Below are 18,230 nucleotides of genomic sequence, written 5' to 3'. Positions count from 1 at the left end.
TTAACATTAAAATGACAAAACACTAATAGGTTGTCTTTGTTTATACAACTGACTGCATATGTAAATCTGTTATCCTTCTTTTGATGTGAGGTGAATTAACTTTGCTACTGTAAGGATTCCTGATACTTTCCTGATCAGACAATACATTAACATAAAAAAACCCCAAACCCTTCCTTAGCACTTGGCAATGACAATGCCTTCACTAACCTTACTTCTTAAGAACCTTGCTACAGACTTCAAGGTGGAGGTCTGCCACTTACAGTTTAGAAAGTTCTGATTTAGGCAAAACTTTGAAATGTCACAAAAAAAGGCAATTCAATTCACTATTTCTTAAACACGACAAAGTGGTATTTGGTTTCTGGTGTGGGGTCTCCATGAAATTTTGCCCCTTGTTTCTTTTGGAATACAAAAACTCTGCACTCAAAAATGAAACTGAATTTTAAGCCAAAGTAAAATGTCTGAATCAGATTCCCTAGAATAAGGTTTTTAAAAAAATTTAAATAAGTCACCACACCATAGTGGGTAAAACCATTTTTATTAACTGACCAAAGCACATCATTTTGTTTTCTGATTTGAGGTAAAATCATTAAACACAGTTCACAAGAAAATACAATGACTATTTAACCACAATTACAAGAGTTTGAAATCTCACTAGGTGTTCATATAATACTTTTACAAATTCATACAACTGTATAGTCTACTTAAGCTTAGTGTTAACCAAAAGAGCAATATCAAAGACCTAGACACTTGACTACTACTTTTGCAGTGGGTATAGTTTTATAACAACAGAATAACTGTTACCTTATAAATATACTTTACTTTAAAAACCACTTGACTAGTGACTGTACTGTTTCCTCGTGGTTCAGGGGTGTGCATGAAGGCTCTTAGGAGAGCAAACACCTGTTCCTATTCTGTATGTCCCTCCCTCATTTCAAATGAGAGTAACCAATTGAGTAAAATAACCAAATAACCATTGCCCCACCATGAACATGGGGCTTGGGAAGACAGTCCTACAATCTCCATCATATATTTAGGTTTTTAGGCCAGCCAGCTCTTTTTTTCCAAAGCTTTCTTTTGAATGTTCAGATCCTATTTTAATGCTAACTATAGACTACTGTGTTTGTGAGGGTGTCTGAGTGTCTATGTGAGGGCAAGGACGACAACGCAGTCCAGAAACACAGAAAATATGCTTTTTTGCAGCTGAGCTCTGTTTTGAGATTTCGTTTTGTTACTGGACAGCGCTTGATCAATACCAAAGTCTTTGGAACACTGCAGATTTGCTTTAGAGGTAGATAAAACAGAAATCATGCAGTTAAGTCAATTGAGAAAAAAAAAGGGATTTGTTGTCTTTACAGAACATCATGACTAAAAGTTGATCCTTTGCTCTTGGTGCACATTTAAGATTTTTACCTGTTTTGGGAAATACCCAAGTCTTCCTTGTCTCTCAGGAAAAACACATTTAAATTCATCCTGTACTAACTACAGATAGAAGAAAAACAGTATTAACATGTGTATTACAGCACTGCAGTTCACTTTCTGGATTTGTGACACACAAACACATCATGCATTCTAAGACAGAAGTTAATTTTATTAGTGTCACTAGTGATGTTAATTAAAAAACTTATAGCAAGTGCTCAAAACTTTTCTAAATATTGTAATCACTATGTTTTAAAGACAGAGTGGACTGTTACAAATGATTTTGCAAAATACAAAAATAGATATACTTCCACTGAATGCTTTAATCATTTTTCCGAGCACTCTCATCTTTTGGTTCTTCCTCATCTGAGTACACAGTGGGCTCCTCCCCCTCCTTCAGCAGTTTGCCCACGTGATGATACTTGACTGGAGGTAGAGAAGAAAACACAAATGGTCATTCTCATTCTTTCTAAAACGTCATTACCACATTTCAATTTAATGCATTTATTAGAGGCCTACAATACACTCAGCAATGTGTTGGGCTTCTTGAAGGATACAAAGGTGGTTTATACCACCGTCCTTGCCAACAGGGAATTCGTTTTGTTCAGAAGACAGACATATAAAACAGGTGGCAATGTCTGGCAATGAGTGTGCAAGGTAACGTCAAAATGAATTGTTTGTGTGTAGGGAATGTTTAGAAGAACAAGGGCAAGTTATGAGCTCGTCAGAAGGGTTACAGAATACTTCATGGAAGGAGGATATATTTTGAAAAAATGTATAGAAGGATTTAGGGAGGGAGTTCCAGAAAATGCAAACACCATGTACAAATGCATACAGGTGAGACAACGTATCTGGGAAGCAATGAAGAGACCAAGTTGGCAGGAGTAGAGTTAACATTTAGAAGTTAGTAGGAGATAAGATTGGCTAAGTGGTGTGGGGAAATATTATGAAAGATCTGAAAAGCCGGCCTGAGTTTGGACTTATAGGTGGCAAAGGGCACTGAAGATTTATAAGTGAAGGAATGACACAGTAAAATAGTGCTTTAACAACAATATAATCAACGTGGTGTATAGGGCAGATTTCAGTAAGGAGAGACTGGGAACAGGGTGATCCGGAGGCCAGCGTGCAGATCCAGATGCAAAGGAACCAGCGCCAGGAGTAGGGTGGTGTCCAGGGGAATGGAAAGGGACAGATGAGAAGTACTTTGAAAGAAAACTGGAAGCATGAATTAAGTGAAAATTGGAGTTCCCATGGACTAAAATGGGAACTCTGTGGAGGGAGCCATTCTGGAGGCTCACATGACAGGAGATCTAAAACATGGAATGGACAAGTGAAGTCAGGATTGGCAAGAAAAAAAAAGGTTTCCCTGAAAATCTTTCAGAAAGAGAGTTCAATCCAATTGTGGGGATAGAAACCATATTGTGGGGAGGAAGAAGGTATAGAGAGGAAATGAAGTAATGGTTAGGAATAAAAACTTGTAAGAAGTTTGTTTGACAGTGAAAGGAAGGAATAATAGTCTCATAGATGAAGAGGATAGCAAGAGACAGAACGTTTTTCCCAGCACAGAGAAAAACCTATGGGTGGTTAAAGGAAGTGGTAAAAGAACCAGGAGATGACTGGAGGTGTTGGAGAAAACAGATGAAAGGGTGCAAACCAGAATGCAAAAGACTTGAGAAGAGATGGCATCAGCAAACCACCACATCACTGTAGCCAAACTAATGCAGCGTCGATCATCTGAATGTCCGAAGCCAACAGTCTCCTCTTCCTGAATATGAGTAGGAATTAGAGGAGTAACCAACCTGTCTAACCAGGTAACTAAAGCTGCTTTTGTGTGAAATGACCGTTGGGAACAATTGGAACTGTGTGAGACAAATAAAAGCCGGTGGCGCCTGGGAAACCTGCCTTAAGGGGAATCCACACCAGCTTTAAGTGTAGCTGAGGTGTCACAACAGCATCTGGAGCTAGCCTTAAAGTGGAAAAAAAAAATCACACTTTTTCTCCCACTGATGAAGGCAAGCCCTAGAAAATAGAGCTTTGTAAGTTAGACACTACAATTCATTGGTTTCACATAGAAAACTAATTACAAAGTCATCCTTATGATGCCAAAAATTAGGGACTCCATTAGGTAACTGAACTATGTTTTCCAAAGTATAAAAACTTGCCTCTAGACTTGGAAGTTATATGTAGCCTGCTTGAGACCCAAACTCAAAGGCAGAGACACATCTGGCTAATTATTAATCCAGAACTCTCTCTGAAGTCAGCATTATTTTCAAAGAAAATGGTTGGATATAGCCAAGAGAACATGTAATATTTAACTGATTATAGAGAACACACATAGAAAACTACATTTTAAATGAAAAATCAAATAATGCTCACGGTCTTTATATACTGTTTCATAAAAGCTGGGAAAGACTCTTATTCAAATTCTTGGCAGTGAAATATTGCTAGAGTGATAATTAAACAGTTAGATTTGACAGAAACCAATTCCTGCATTCTCAAAATCTGAACTTAACCCCTCATTCCTATTTCTCCCCAAAGACCTCAGCCCATAGCATAAGCCAGAAACAAGCATCTCCTTTTTACTTTCTTTTTAAAAATGCAGACACCATTGTTACTGGGCACATTATAAGCATCATTTGTAGATGAGGCCTATAGTTAGGCTCAATTAGATTCAAAGAGAAGCTGTTTCACAGAATACAAGTCTCCCATTCTTCAACAGAGATGTGGGCTGCTTTTAAACGGCAAGCTCTACAAGAGAGGGCTTATGAAAATCCCTTTCTGTAGCCAAGATGGCCACTGTCCTTTCCCTGACACACCAAGCACCAAATCCTCATTTGGAATCTAGCAATCTCTCAAAAATTTTAAAATCAAACCCAGAAACCCAAGTTTCCATACAGAACTGGCTAAAAATTGGTATGCAATCATAGCAAGTGACTCAGCACTGCTACAATTACTTCAAGCCATGAACTTGATCCATCCAAGATTAAGGAGCCTATCAAAATGCACCCAAGTTTCAGGCTGCTTAGTAATAACTATTGTCCTGCCACGAATCCCCATTACTGGTAGAAATTTGACCCAGACACAATTTTAAAAATGCTTACAAGTGAACTGAGACTCCCAGTCACTCAGAGTCTCCTGCTGGGCAGCAGTGAGGTCAGAAAGGTCATCGTACTCATCCTTCAGTGCTTCCTTATCCAGGCAAAATGTGGCAAGGCCCCTGGATGCATCTCTTCCAGCAAAGACCCCATACGGCCCCTCTTCAAAAACAAAACCAAAGATCAATTCTTTATTAGACAGTCAATTTCTCTGTGATTTATACACAGAAAATGGCTTCCCTATTCATCAACATAGCCCCATTTTTGAATATCAAATTCCATTAGGAAACCATAGTAATGTTGATATTCTGAACACTATGTAGGAGACATAGAAAGACCTGTTGTCATTTAACTTTTCAATAACTAAAAGTAAATCAAACTGCTATACATTTGCATCAGTCTCCTGTGGTTTCCAAATAGCCAGTAAAAAAGTCATACGTGGTTAGTGATCTCTTGGGGTAGTGGTAGTAGGGAATCATACAAGAACATTGAACTGGGAGCCTGACAGTTCTAGGCACTTGGGGTCACACCAGTGAGAGTTATGGTTTCTTAAGATAATAAGCACTGATGTGTACATGAAAACACATTTTCTTATAAATATATTCTGATATGTTTTAATGAAACAAAGGTATCTTATAGAGATCTTTGGTTCCAAGGTTCAATTAAACATTAACTCATGGCATCTGCAGGAGACTCATTTTATAACAGTATCGTTGGTTAAAAAATCTATCCACATTACATAACCTTCACTGTCAATAAATAAGAGATAACACAGAGATCAGTCTTCATTATCTGTTTTCTGGCGGGCTTGAGAAGACTGTGAAAATACTAAAATTTTCATGGAAAAGAGGCTGAATCAATACTGCAAAACAACTCTATAAAACAACTCTATAAAATGTGATTATTTGTGATATTATACTGAACTTTTGTCTAAGAGAGCAGAGAATCATTCTGTGGGTACACAAAGTGGATATTTAGACTTATTTAAATATTGCACAACTAAATGAAGAGAATTCAGTGTACTTTAAACAATGTGTTGTTTCCCCCAAGGCAGACTGAATAGCAGCCCTGACATTAAAATGTTTGTAGGGAACCACTATGCCAAGTATGAGAATAGATCGAGTTTCAGTATGGCCTGGTCACCTGAAACCTCAGTACACTCAGAGATTTTTTACACATTTTACGACTTTTAAATGCAATTAAAATTCCAAAGAAAAATGCTTATTTTTAATCATCATTACATGCTGCCACATTCACTAAAGAAGGTTAAAAAAAAAGCCCACATTTTTCATAAATGTACACCCCTAGTGGAAATGGCAGCACCTAGTGCTTGAGAATAGGCAAATGTAATGGTGTGAACCTCACCATCACAGAGATTATGGTCATTGGCTTGGTAGAGTGAGTCTTTACCAAACAAACCTCATAGAATATTTAAACAAGGTCTAGTGGGAACATTGAAAGTCTTTTAAAAATACATATTATTCAGCGCAACATATATTCACTAGAACGTAAGCTCCATAGGCAGAGATTTGTGTCTGTTTTGCTCACTGCTATACTCCCACATCTACAACAGTGCCTTGCACAGAGTTAACAGGCACTAGAATGACTAATTTTTAGGAATCCTTTACAACATGAAGCATCACTTTCTACCATGATGTCACGTAGTCATGGGCTCACTGAATGACAGTGCAAGATAGAGACAGAGATCTCACAATAGGCCATCTTTATCACTTTTCAGAGGGAAAACTAAGGCTCAGAGAGAACAATGCTTTGCACAAGGTCACACAGCTAGTCATGACCCAATCAGGACTAGAACGCAGGTTGCCTGACTCCCAGTTTTGTACTCTGTGCGCAGGCTGACATCCTCTCAATGACTCTGCAAACTACAGTCATGATGATGCCTCATGCACATGTTTTCACTCCTTTAATATTGAGCTCAATATTAACAGGTATTTACATGATTATGTTTATTGATAAAGCATCTATGTGTGCTACTCTAAGTGACAAATAATGTGTGTGGTTTTCAAATGATTTTGACAGTTACATGCCTACAGAAAGCAGGTATTCCAAAATATCCGCAGGCCCGATGCAGTGGCTCATGCCTGTAATCCCAGCACTTTGGGAAATGGAGGTGGAAGGACTGCTTGAGCCCAGGAGTTCGAGACCAGCCTGGGCAACACAGGAGCGAGACCCTGTCTCTAAAAAATAAATAAAATGTCTGCAAGAAAAAACTGAGTTCCTTAACCTTAACACATCTGATTTTGATAAGTTGGACTGGGAGACTAAAATGAATGCCTGAGTTTGTGTACTGCCTTCTGTACTCTTCCCTCTCTCAGGCCAGTGTGGAATGAGCACCGTCCATGTGGACACCCTCTAAGCTCCCTGTGTTTAGAGGAGTCCATATTGGAGGAGCGAAAACCTCTTCTTCCTCATCTCCAAGTATTCTATAAAGCAGGACTTTGCGAGCCTGGCTGCTTTTCAAATTCGCCTGGGAAACATATTAAAATACAGACTCCCGGACCACCCGAGACTCATTTGCAGCTCTGGCGGTTAGACTGGGAATCTGTATTTTTCCTCAGATGCATCAGGTGATTCTGATACGCAACCAGGTTTGCAAAAACCTCGCCTCTAAGGAACCCATCAGGCCTGCCTTCTCCAACAGCTCAGCAGTGCAGCAGTCATCCATTCTTCATTTCCCTCTGGTTGGCTTTTCCTGATATCCCCCCACCCAGCAGTCTTCATAGCTCTACTCCTTTTGTTTCTTGGTATCCTCCCACTTCTCTCTCCCTCCATTTTAATTTTTTTTTGGCTTCTAATCCTTTCTCTCCTGCTATAGACTAGATACCATATTACCTTAAAAGCTTGCCACGTTACCATTGTCCACCACATTCAGCCTTTATTCCTCCCTCAAACAGCCCCCTTCCTCCTTGTTCACCTTCCAGCCTTTCCCCATCTGCCACACACAGCACAAGCGCACACATACCAAACACATGCCACACACATACCTGACGCATGACCCATTTCAAGCGCGCATGCACACACCACACACACACACCCCTGATAAATCACATACACTAAACACGCACACACCGCGCATGCACACACCACGAGTGCACACACACATCCCTATCCACCGGGCACAAGGCTTTTACCTGCTACTAATCCCGTCTCCGCGTTTTCTCCCACACCCTCATATTTCAAACCCACTCCCGGTGTCATTGGCCTTCCCGTCTTCTCTAGGTCTGGACCTTTTCTCACTCTCGCCCTCCCCCATGCCTCCCTCGGAACACCCTCATTTCCTTCCTAGAACCCGACACTACCCCCTCCTCCTTCCAGGAATCCCCAAGCCCAGGACCTTCGAAAACTCCCCCAACAGCTTGGGCTTTGATGTGTCCCCCCCAACGCCTTCGAGCTTCGTGGTCCCACCCACCCCCGGCTTAAGCGCCTCAGCCTTCTTTCTCTAACCCCCTCCCAGAGCTGTCAGCGCGGGCCGGGGATCCGCGTCCCTGACTGGTCCGCAGCCCCTCTAGAGCGCCTCTTGTCCCCTGCCCGCCCCGGGAGCCTCCCGGCTCTCCGCCTGCCCGCCTACCCTAGCTCGCCGCCATTCCTCCCTCCACTCAGGAGAGCCCCGCTCCTGCCTCGCCTCTCTCCCGCCCAGCCCCGTGCCGGGGCCCCCTTCTTTTGTCTCCGAGCCCCCCTCGCCGGCCGCGTACCGGGCCCGTAGAATTTGCGGCCTTTGGTCACATCGAACACCTTGCCGTTGATGGCCATGAGTATGCGCGGGTCCTGGACGCCGTCGAAGCGCCGCAGCTCGGCGGGGGTGAAGTCGCGCCGCTTGAGGCGGGGCAGAGGGGGCGGCTCGTCGTCGTCGCTGTCGCCGCTGGCCGCCGGCTGGTCCCCGCGCACGATCTTGTAGAGCAGGAAGATGCAGAGGCCAAGCAGCAGCAGGTTGAGCGGCGACGTGAAAATCTCATGCAGCAGCCCGCCGCTCTCCAGCTCGCTCGGGTCGGCGCCAGTCGCCACCACATCCTCGGCAGCCATGATCTCTGGAGTAAAGGTTGGGCCGCGCTAGGCAGGGCTCCGGAACTCGCCGCTTTCTCCTCCCTCTGAGCGAGCGAGTGGCGCGCGGGGTTCGGCGGCTGCCAAAGACTAGCCGGGGAGGAGGCGGGGCCGGAGGGGCGGAGCCTCCAAGCCCCGCCTTCCCAGAGGCCACCTAAGCGCCCCGCCCTGCTCGGTCCCGCCCGGCAGCCCTCAGGCCCCCAACAAAGCCTCTAGAGTCCGGCGCCGCTCCCCCGCGGCCGCGCGGTGCCCCCCTCAGTTCTACCTGGGAGGCCCCAGCCCAGCCTCACGCCATCCTCGCGCCATCCTATAGCTGAGCGCAACGCACGCGCTGCCCTCCTCTGCACCCCTTTTTTGCTCCTCGCAGACCGACCCGCTGGGAGGGCCTCGGCATTGCCGGGCTCTGTGCGAGCGCCCCTCCGCCACCTGATGCGCGCCAGACACCGACTCCCTTTCTCTTGCTGCAGGCTTTTCCCTGCCTCCCATTCTGAAGCCCCTCATCTTCCCCCTGTCGTTCCCGGGCCCTCCAAGCTGTCTTAGGAGACAGGAAACTCATTCTTCGAACTCCATTTTCTATGTTAGAGCCCTACACGACTCATTTTCACCTTGGGAACCCCCATTCGCTCTCTTTGATGGCCCTTCCCCAATTCTCCCCCAGATGCTGTGGGACCGACACCCCCGGGATTGCTAAAGTCAGTGCACAACTCTCCCTATTATCTGGGGAAACGAATCTGATCGCCCAGTTAACTTTGCGTTTGTTCTCCGAAAAACCCTTTTGCAATTACTGATTTGCTCAGTCACCAGGCATTAACAAGCAACGTTCTCTTGTTGCTCTTTTTTCCCCCTCAGAATAATGTGAAAGTTTCTTTGTTTGGCAGCGTTCTTCTATTTGGAGTTTGTCAGGCTACCCTTGGCAGTCACAATAACCCTGAGGCTGGAGCCCAGACAAACGCGGGAGTTTGGAAGGATCCTAGGCCTGGTCCCTTCCTTTCCTAGGTATTTCATCCGGCTTTTGATGTGCTAACAGGCTGCACAGAAGCAGGCCTCCACGGAGGAAGGGGTTGCCTCGTCCTAATCTGGCCGTTTTTCTGGTGGCAGGGGGAGGGGAGCAGAAGAAAGGATAGAGAGGGAAACAAATAATTAAAACCAAGCCGTGCACACATCTGCAGCCCAGAGCAGTACTTTTCCACCAAGCGTTCTGTTGGCTTGCACATAACTTACTCCTCCTCCCAACACGCAAGAGACTTGAGTAAAGATTGGCTTCCTACCTCAGAATTCTAAAAATTTCTGGCAAAAACTGCTTCCATCCCTGCCCCCAACATCTTCTTAAATCATTATAAAGTGTAATGAGTCAAACAATCTTTGTATCGGGCCCACGCATTTTTCTCAGAGCTAAATTTGGGATTAGCTGAAACAGCCCCTCCAGATCTTTTGTCAAAACTCTTCAATTTAATCACGGGGAAACAGGCTCAAACTGAGGGCACTTGGCTATAGTTAGAATCTATGTCTTTTAACATGTATGGCCAAGAAAATTTAGAAAGCTAATAAACTTATAAAAAATATTTTCATTTGCAACTAATATGACAAAGGGTTAATATTTCTTTGAGAGATCATTTGGATTGATAAGAAAATGTATAAGATTCTAGTCAATAAATGGAAAAAATAGGAACAGGTAGTTCACAAAAGAGAGCACGCCAGTGGTGAATAAGCATGTGAAAATATTCAGTCTCAATAGTAACAAAAAGAAAAGCATAGAGATGCCACTGTCACCTACTACTTTTCTACAGGAAAGATAAAAGGGAAAAAAAAAAGGATAACACACTATTGGCGAGAGAGTGGTGAGACTCACATACACTGTTGGGTATAACCTTTTATTATCCATAAAAATATTTTCTATCCATTAATCCCACTTCTAGAAATCTGCTCTTTGACCTAGTAGTTCCATTTTCAGGAATCCATCCCAAGGAGACAGAAATGCAGACAAATATTTCATTACTAAGATGCTCAGCAGAGATTCATTTTTAATACAGAAAAACTGGAAACAACCTAAATGTCCGACTTCAAATAAAATGGCTAATTAATTCACTTGAATTGTGACAAAACCATTAAAAGGCCATTCAAATATCATCATTGTGGAGTCCTAATTAGGGAAAGGGAATCAGGCTGGTGGGAGCATGAAATAGCAAAAAGAAAAAGCAAATAAGCTACAAATCTCCCTTTCTTCATGATCCAAGATGCAGCCTTCCTGCGCAAATAACTCACAATCTTCCCATGCCCAGCTATCACTAGACACCTGTAAGTTAGCTCATTGCAACCTTGGCATTATCAGTATTACACAAAGACCTCTTCAACAGACAGCATAAACACCATCCTATAAAATTTCCAGCAAGCCTTTGTCTCCTGGCGTTGGCTTCTCTCTTGCAGGCTGCCCTTTGTCTCTCTGGCAACATATTTTCCTACTTTTTCTAATAAATCTACCTTCTTTTAACTAAAACTGTTTTGGTAAATTCTTTTACCAAAAATCATGACATGGCAAAACGCTTGTGTTTTAATCTTGAGGGAAAAACAGGGTACAAAACTATATACAGTATGAACTCAACTATGTCAAAAAATTCATAAAAGAAAGCGTGGAAGGAAACATGCTAAAATGTTAACTGTTGTGATTGTTAGTTTCTTCTTTATACCTTTCTACATTTTCCACAATGGGCACGTGTCACTTTTAACCTCAAGAGGGAAAATAGTTTATTATTTATTTTCTGAAAAAAAAATGTAGAATGATAATACATGTTCACTATAACAAACTTAATAAGTGAGTGTATAAAGTAAAAAATGAAACTCCTTTCTCCCTCTCCAAGCTCCCCAAACAGTACTTAAATCAGGCCCATACTTTAGCAGTTTGGCTTATATTCTTGCAGACATGCAACATACACACACACACACACACACGCACACACACACACACACACATTTTGTTTTATAAAACTGGGGGAAATTTTATATAATAAAAGTTTTACCATTTTTTTCCAATAAAGAGAGACACAGAGTGAAAAAACAAAACAAACCAAGCCATTAGCTCCCCACCCAGATAACCCCTGCTGGAATGTTTTTTCAAAGTAATATTTATCTAAAGTTAGAAAATTCAAACTATGGGAAAATATAGAAGACAACTGAAGTCCCTCTCCTCACTCTTGATTCTCTTTCCTCAAAACCACTATTAAATCTGGGGAAAGTGTTTTCATGGAGGGATGGGGAGGATTTATAATTCTCATTTATCATAGTCCAGTGTCTCTTCTGCTACACCTCTGTGTCCCCTTGGAGGATAATGGATTAAAGGAAGTCCTGCTTCACATGGAGGGTAGAAAACTTGTGCAACTTAAGACCTCAAGAAGTGATGCAGTTTAAAAATATAAATGCTTACAAACCAGATTTGATGTTCAATAAAGTGGGCTATTAGCTAACACTGGGATGTAGAGATTGTTGAAGAAAAGCATCCCATCATTCAGGCTCATGTCAGAATCAATGCTGAATGGAATGGTCTCCTCCAGGGTGGCAGTTCTCAAGTTATCTGGAAATAAGCAAGAGTGCTCCTGAATAAAAAGCCCCCTTCAGAACATGAGAGTTGCCTTAATATGCTCTTTGGCTCCAAGTCAATTCCTAATGCTGATGTACTTGACCCAAGGACTACTTATTTCCCAAGATACATGTTAAGTCTTTTAGTGTTTTCAAACTTTCTGTCTCCTTTTAATTATTTTCAAAGGTTTTAAAGAGCTTTTAACGAAAAATAGAACAATTGGCTGATTAGCTAGAAAATGTTTGGGAAATAATTCAGCCTAGTAAGGAAGCAAATAAATCCAAAGGAACATAAAAACAATGCACCATTTCTCATCATTCAAATGACTGGAGTGTTCTTTTTTCTCTTTTGTTTCTTGGAGCTTTTTAAGAATGGTAATACTTGGTGTTGGCAAGCACAGAGTAAAACAAGCACTCTGACACAATTGGCAAGAATGAAATTGCTAGAATGCAAGATTCATTTTGTTCACCAATGTATTTCAAGCCCCTAGACCATGTCTGGCACATAGCAGGCATGCAATAAATATTTGTTGAACTTAATTATATTGTAAAAGGGTTTAAACTTTCTAGAAAGTCCTTTGGCAATATGCAATAAAAGCCTCAAACTATTCCTAGCCTGTGGCCAAGAAATTTAACTTCCAGGAATTTCCCCTAGGGAAGTGTTCAGAGATGTGAACAGAGATTTGTGTAGAAGAATCACAAAGCATGATACATGATAGCAAAAAACTGGAAACAGCCTAAGTATCCAAAGATGCTCCCTATCTCACTCAGAGTAAAAGCTCAAGTCCTTATAGCACCTACAAGGCCCATTAGGATCTCACCACTTTCTTCCCTGGTCACTCTACTCCAGCTACAGTGGCCTCCTTGCTGCCCTTTGAACAAGCAGCCATATTTCCAATTCAGGGCCTCTGTACTTGTCATTCCATTTGTCTGGAATGCCCTTCCCCAGACATTCTCATGGGTCATTCCCTCGCTGCTTTCAAATCTCACACCACCCTCTTCCTACTCCTCATCCTCCTTCCCTGCTTCATTTTCCCCCATTGCATTTACTGCTTCCTTATATACAGTATCGTTTCTCGTTTTTTTATCTCTTCCAACTTGGACATAAGGTGCACAAGAACAGAGGCTTTTTTCTATATTCTTCACTATTGTATTCTTTGTGCTTAGAATAGTGCCTGGCATGTAGTAGGTGCTCAACAAATACTTGTGGAATTGAGTTTGAGTATGGAAACCCATTATGTTAAATACTTATGCACAGAAAAAAAATCTGAAGGAAATGCACCTAAAAGTTAAGAGTTATCTCTGGGTTATGAGATTATAGGTAATTTTTGCTATCTTCTTTATCCAGTGAATATAAACTCTTTTTATTATTGTAACAAGCAATAAAAAGTTTAAAAATTTAAAGACTAGGAAACAAAATTCTACAGTTGCCAGCTATGTCTTGAGTGATAGTATATGGATCCACATTCCCAATTTCAGAGACTGGAGACTTCGTGCTGAGATTTTAAAGAGAACCCAAAGGAACCTGCCCATCTACATCCACTCAACCAACCTTGATTGAGCTCTAGCTCCATGCTAAACTGTGTGGTGAGCCTACAGATGCAAAGTCCTTTCCCTCAAAGAAGGAGCTCACAGTCTAGCAAGGGGAGACACACAGTCAAAAGGTTACAGATGCTGCAGTTGAGGTCTCCACATGGTAAGGGGGAGGTTGGCAAGGGATGGTGGGAGGTGTGATCTAGGAAGGTTTCATACAGGAAATGACATTGAGCTAAGTCTTAAAAATTTTCATGGCACCAGTTAGGCCTATCAGTAAAAAAAAAGAGAAAAGGAAAAAAAATTCACCAAGTGGACAAGGAAGGGGATAAATTTTCTGGGGAACCAGTAGTTCTCAAACTTTAGTGAGGATCAGAATAATCTGGAGAGGGGGAGGGCACTTAGTGAAATGTCCATTCCTAGGACCAGCCCTCAAAGATTCTAATCCAATAGGTCTAAGGAAAAGCCTGAGAATCTTTAGAAATAGCTGACATTGTTTGAGCACTTATTACTTGCCAGGCAATGTTCTAAGCCCTTTTGTGGATTAACTCGAGTACTCTTCCTAAAACACTGTGAGGCAGTTGGTTATACTATCCTATTTCACAGCTGAGGAAACAGGTACAGAAAAGTTAAGGAACTTGTCCACTGTCACACAGCTAGTAAGTGGAATGTCAGAACTCAAATATAGTCAGTCTGGTTCCAACCTTGGCTGTTTACCATTAAGCTATTTGACCTGCATTCTAACATGTGAACAAGCACCCCAGGTGATTCCAATCCAGGTCAGAAACACTGAGATAGAAGAAGCAATCTGGGGCCGGGCACAGTGGCTTACGCCTGTAATCCCAGTGCTTTGGGAGGCTAAGTTTGGTGGACTGCTTGAGCCCAGGAGTTTGAGACCAGCCTGGGGAACATTGCGAGACCCTGTCTCTACAAAAAATGCAACAATTTAGCCGGGTGTGGTAGTACATGACTGTAGTCCCAGCTACCTGGGAGGATCACCTGAGCCCAGGAGGTCAAAGCTGCAGTGAGCCATGATCGTGCCACTGCACTCCAGCCTGGTCAACAGAGCGAGACCCTGTCTCAAAAAAAAAAAAAAAAGCATTCTGAACAAAGGTACAGAGGTGCAAAACAGCATGTCCCATTCTAGGAAAACCTTCTAATGGCTCCCCATTTTCAGTGAAATCAAGTCCAGAGTCCTTGGCATGATTTACCCAACTGTGGTGTGATACCTACCCAGATTTCACCTCCCACCCCCACTTCAGGACCCACGCACTCATTCTCCCAGGTCCCCCACTGCTGAAAGTGTTGGTGACTGAGAGCTTGCAACGAAATCCTCTTCCTGAGATTGCACTGGGCTAAAGAGAGCTTTCTAGCCCAAAGTCACAGATCCTTCTTAGTGCAGCCTGCAGGTAATGAATGGCCAATACAGGGTTATAAAGGCCTGTCTCCCTTTCCCATCTAAGGACAACTCTGAGGAGTCATATCAGGCTCAGAGCTCCCTGTGGGATTGATGGAAGCTGCATTGTGACTGCACTGAAGCTCAGCTTCTCCCTCCGCCCGATCCTACTCCCTTGTCTTACATTTCAGGTGTAGATCCCAAGAGCACTATTCAGTCAATTTTCTACATAGTAAACTCCATCAGAGTCTCTTTCCCAGGCAACTCAATCTTCCATGATCTGGCCTCAGATTACTTGTCCAGCTTTATCTCTTTCTACTTTCTCTTTACCCTCAACACTCCAACCATAATGAAGCTAGGAATGATGTGGCCAATGTCACAGCTAATGTGTATTTCCTGAGTGCTATGAACACTTTACATGTGATTCCATTTGTCTGGAATGCTCTTCCCCAGATATTCTCATGGGTCATTCCCCTTCCTGCTTTCAAATCTCGTTTATCTCACAAGTGAGGTTCTATTATCATCCTCTTTTCACAGATGAAAAAAGCCAATACATAGATAGGTTAAGCTACTTGTCCAAAGTCACACAATTAGTAAGAGGCAGTGCTGGGATTTAAACTCAGCACTCCGGCCCCAGAGCCCATGCTTTACATGAGATCATTTTGCTTTTTCAAAGTGTCATGCTCGTAGGAGCATGGAGGTTGCAATTGGAGGGATGGAGACTAGAGCAGGGACACCAGCCTTACCGCAGGAGAAAATGAAGGCTTAAATCAATGTTGGGATAGTGAGGACGTAAATGCAAGGATAGATATGATAAATATTAAGGAGGTGGATGGGACAGGGCTTTGGATTCCTCCTCTATTTCTCCCATTCCTTCTACATCTGACTTATGCCCCCAATTTTTGCATGGGTGGATGGCATACCATTCATCAAGAGAAGATAAGTAGCAGGAGGAGCAAACTTGCAACAAGGACATTGTATGCAAATGGGAGTTGTGTTTTAAAGTGTGGTTCATAAACCAGCAGCTTTGGCATCCGCTGGGAGCTTGTTGGAAATGCACGATCTTGGGCAGTATGCCAGGATCTGCATTTTAAAAAGTCTTCCAGATGATTCACATGCACATTAATGTTTGAAAAGCACGGGCATAAGGAACATTCTGGTGGGGATATCCAGTAATATGTCCAATTGGATATTTGGGTTTGGGGCTCAGGATGGAGGTCTAGACTGGAGGGGTAAAGACAGGAGGTAACAGCCTATGGGTGGTAGCTGAAACCACTGGCATTGAATTAGATCCCAAGGTGAATATAGGGCAGAGGTCTCTCTCTCTTCAAGGCTCATTGCACAATGTTCTAAGCCAAGGTTGAAAATTGTTAGCCTTGGTGACTACAGCTGGCTCGAACACGTGTTTATTTGACCCTCACATTATTTTAATTTTTAAAATATTAGATGTAAGCACTTAACCAACAGATTTTTACATAAAACCTGTATCTCTGACATAACAATCTTCTCTTAAAAAATGAGAAGATCACTTTGGGAGGCCAAGGTGGGCAGATCACTTGAGGCCAGGAGTTCGAAACCAGCCTGGCCAACATCATGAAACCCTGTCTTTACTAAAAATACAAAAATTAGCTGGGTATGGCACGAGAATCGCTTAAACCCCAGCCTGGGTGACAGAGCAAGACTTTGTCTCAAAAAAGAGAGAGAGAGAGAGAGATCTGGCATTATATCTTGATTAGCAGCTGCCTCCTTTAGCAGGTACACCTAAAGAAGCCCCACTTCTCCCTGCTGTATCCCCAATGCTGAGAACAAGTATCAGCTGTCTTTTATTACATTTGCTCTGTTTTTGTTAAAGCAGAATTAAGTGGATAATCAAAATTTTTTTGTACCTATGACTCTATCAAAAGTGGAAAATGAAAGACAGAGAACAGAGTTACTATTTCAAAACAAAAACAGGGCAAGAACACATTTCTTTGTGATTTCTGGCATATACTACATTGTCACACATCAACCAGACTCGCATTACTTACTCATATGACTGGCCTGGCATTTATAGGCAGGTTGCAGAGAGAAAAAGAAGGCCAAGATAGAGTCTTGGGGAAGATTAACATTGTAGGAATAAGTAGAGGAAGAGAAACCCACCAAGGAGATTGAGAATAAAAAACACAAGTGGTAGGAAAATGCCAGAATAATGTGGTCCGATAGAAGCAAACGGAGGTGAGAGGGTTTCCAGGAGGGAGAAGTTTACAATGCCAAGGGCTGTAAATGGATCAAGAAAGATGAAAACTAAGGTGTCAGTTGGACTAGGCAGTTAGGAAGTCCTGGGTTACCTATGCCAGACTCTTTTTATTGTGGCATGAGAAGGGTGGAAGTCTGGTTCCAGTGGCCTAGGGAGTGAGTGGAACATGAGGATTGAGGAGATCTACCTCTCAAAAAAGAAGTTTGAGAAGCTTGACTAAGGCAGAGGAGGTAGGGAAAGAGGGAATTGGATTCCCTGGTTTGATTTTCGTTCTTCTGAAAACTGTCATAGACTTCAGTTGCAGCAAGATAGGTAGTAAGGCTTAGAGGTTGAAAATACAGGACAGAGTGGGTACTTTTTTTTTTTTTTTTTCTTTTTGAGATGGAGTTTTGCTCTTGTTGCCCAGGCTGGAGTGCAGTGGTAGGATCTCGGCTCACTGCAACCTCTGTCTCCCGGGTTCAAGCGATTCCCATGCCTCAGTCTCCGGAGTAGCTGGGATTACAGGCACCTGCCACCACTCCTGGCTAATTTTTGCAAATTTTTTAGTAGAGATGGGATTTCGCTATGTTGGCCAGGCTGGTCTTGAACTCTTGACCTCAAGCGATCCACCCACCTCAGCCTCCCAAAGTGCAGGGATTACAGGCGTGAGCCACCTCACCCCGCCCAGAGTGGATATTAATCAACCCTGTGGCATGGAATGAGACAAGAGAGGATGAAATCGAAAGAACAGGTGGAAGGATCATAGCTTCTCCTTTAAGAGGAGAGGGAGAGGGAATTCAAACCTGACAGCTTCAATGTTTTCCATGAAGCAGGAGGCAAGGTCAACTGTGAGGGGAGCAGAATGGGGAAACAGCAAGGGCTTGAGTGTTGGCCAAGGCTAATATTTTTACCATTCCCTCCATAGGGGCTTTTGGAAACAGGAAGA

The 18,230-nt window shown here is 42.7% G+C and overlaps 1 protein-coding gene across 2 annotated transcripts; it reads right to left on the bottom strand.

Annotated features, from left to right (window-relative positions):
• Window positions 1-516: 516 nt before the first annotated feature.
• Window positions 517-8,804, bottom strand: PGRMC1 (progesterone receptor membrane component 1). 2 transcript variants are annotated; one of them, XM_055268052.2, is made up of 3 exons: window positions 8,225-8,804; window positions 4,518-4,673; window positions 517-1,842 (listed from the first exon to the last, which is right to left on the bottom strand). In XM_055268052.2, exons 1-3 carry the CDS (start codon window positions 8,550-8,552, stop codon window positions 1,739-1,741), a joined length of 588 nt encoding a protein of 195 aa, XP_055124027.1. In that variant the 5' UTR covers window positions 8,553-8,804; the 3' UTR covers window positions 517-1,738. The 2 variants fall into 2 exon arrangements, with proteins under 2 accessions (XP_055124027.1, XP_055124028.1); XM_055268053.2 differs by lacking the exon at window positions 4,518-4,673 and having other exon boundaries at window positions 8,225-8,684.
• Between the last annotated feature and the right edge of the window lie 9,426 nt (window positions 8,805-18,230).

The sequence above is a fragment of the Symphalangus syndactylus genome, chromosome X (assembly GCF_028878055.3).
Source record: "Symphalangus syndactylus isolate Jambi chromosome X, NHGRI_mSymSyn1-v2.1_pri, whole genome shotgun sequence".
NCBI lineage: Eukaryota > Metazoa > Chordata > Mammalia > Primates > Hylobatidae > Symphalangus > Symphalangus syndactylus.
Note: the sequence above shows the minus strand (reverse complement) of the source record. Positions and strands in the feature narration are given on the sequence as shown.

Excerpts from the sequence above, each read along its gene's own strand:
- PGRMC1 (XM_055268052.2), bottom strand. The coding sequence starts at position 8,552 with ATGGCTGCCGAGGATGTGGTGGCGACTGGCGCCGACCCGAGCGAGCTG. Across the intron at positions 4,674-8,224 it reads CCGCAAATTCTACGGGCCCG|AGGGGCCGTATGGGGTCTTT; the intron begins GTACGCGGCCGG and ends TTGTTTTTGAAG. Across the intron at positions 1,843-4,517 it reads CTGGGAGTCTCAGTTCACTT|TCAAGTATCATCACGTGGGC; the intron begins GTAAGCATTTTT and ends CTCTACCTCCAG.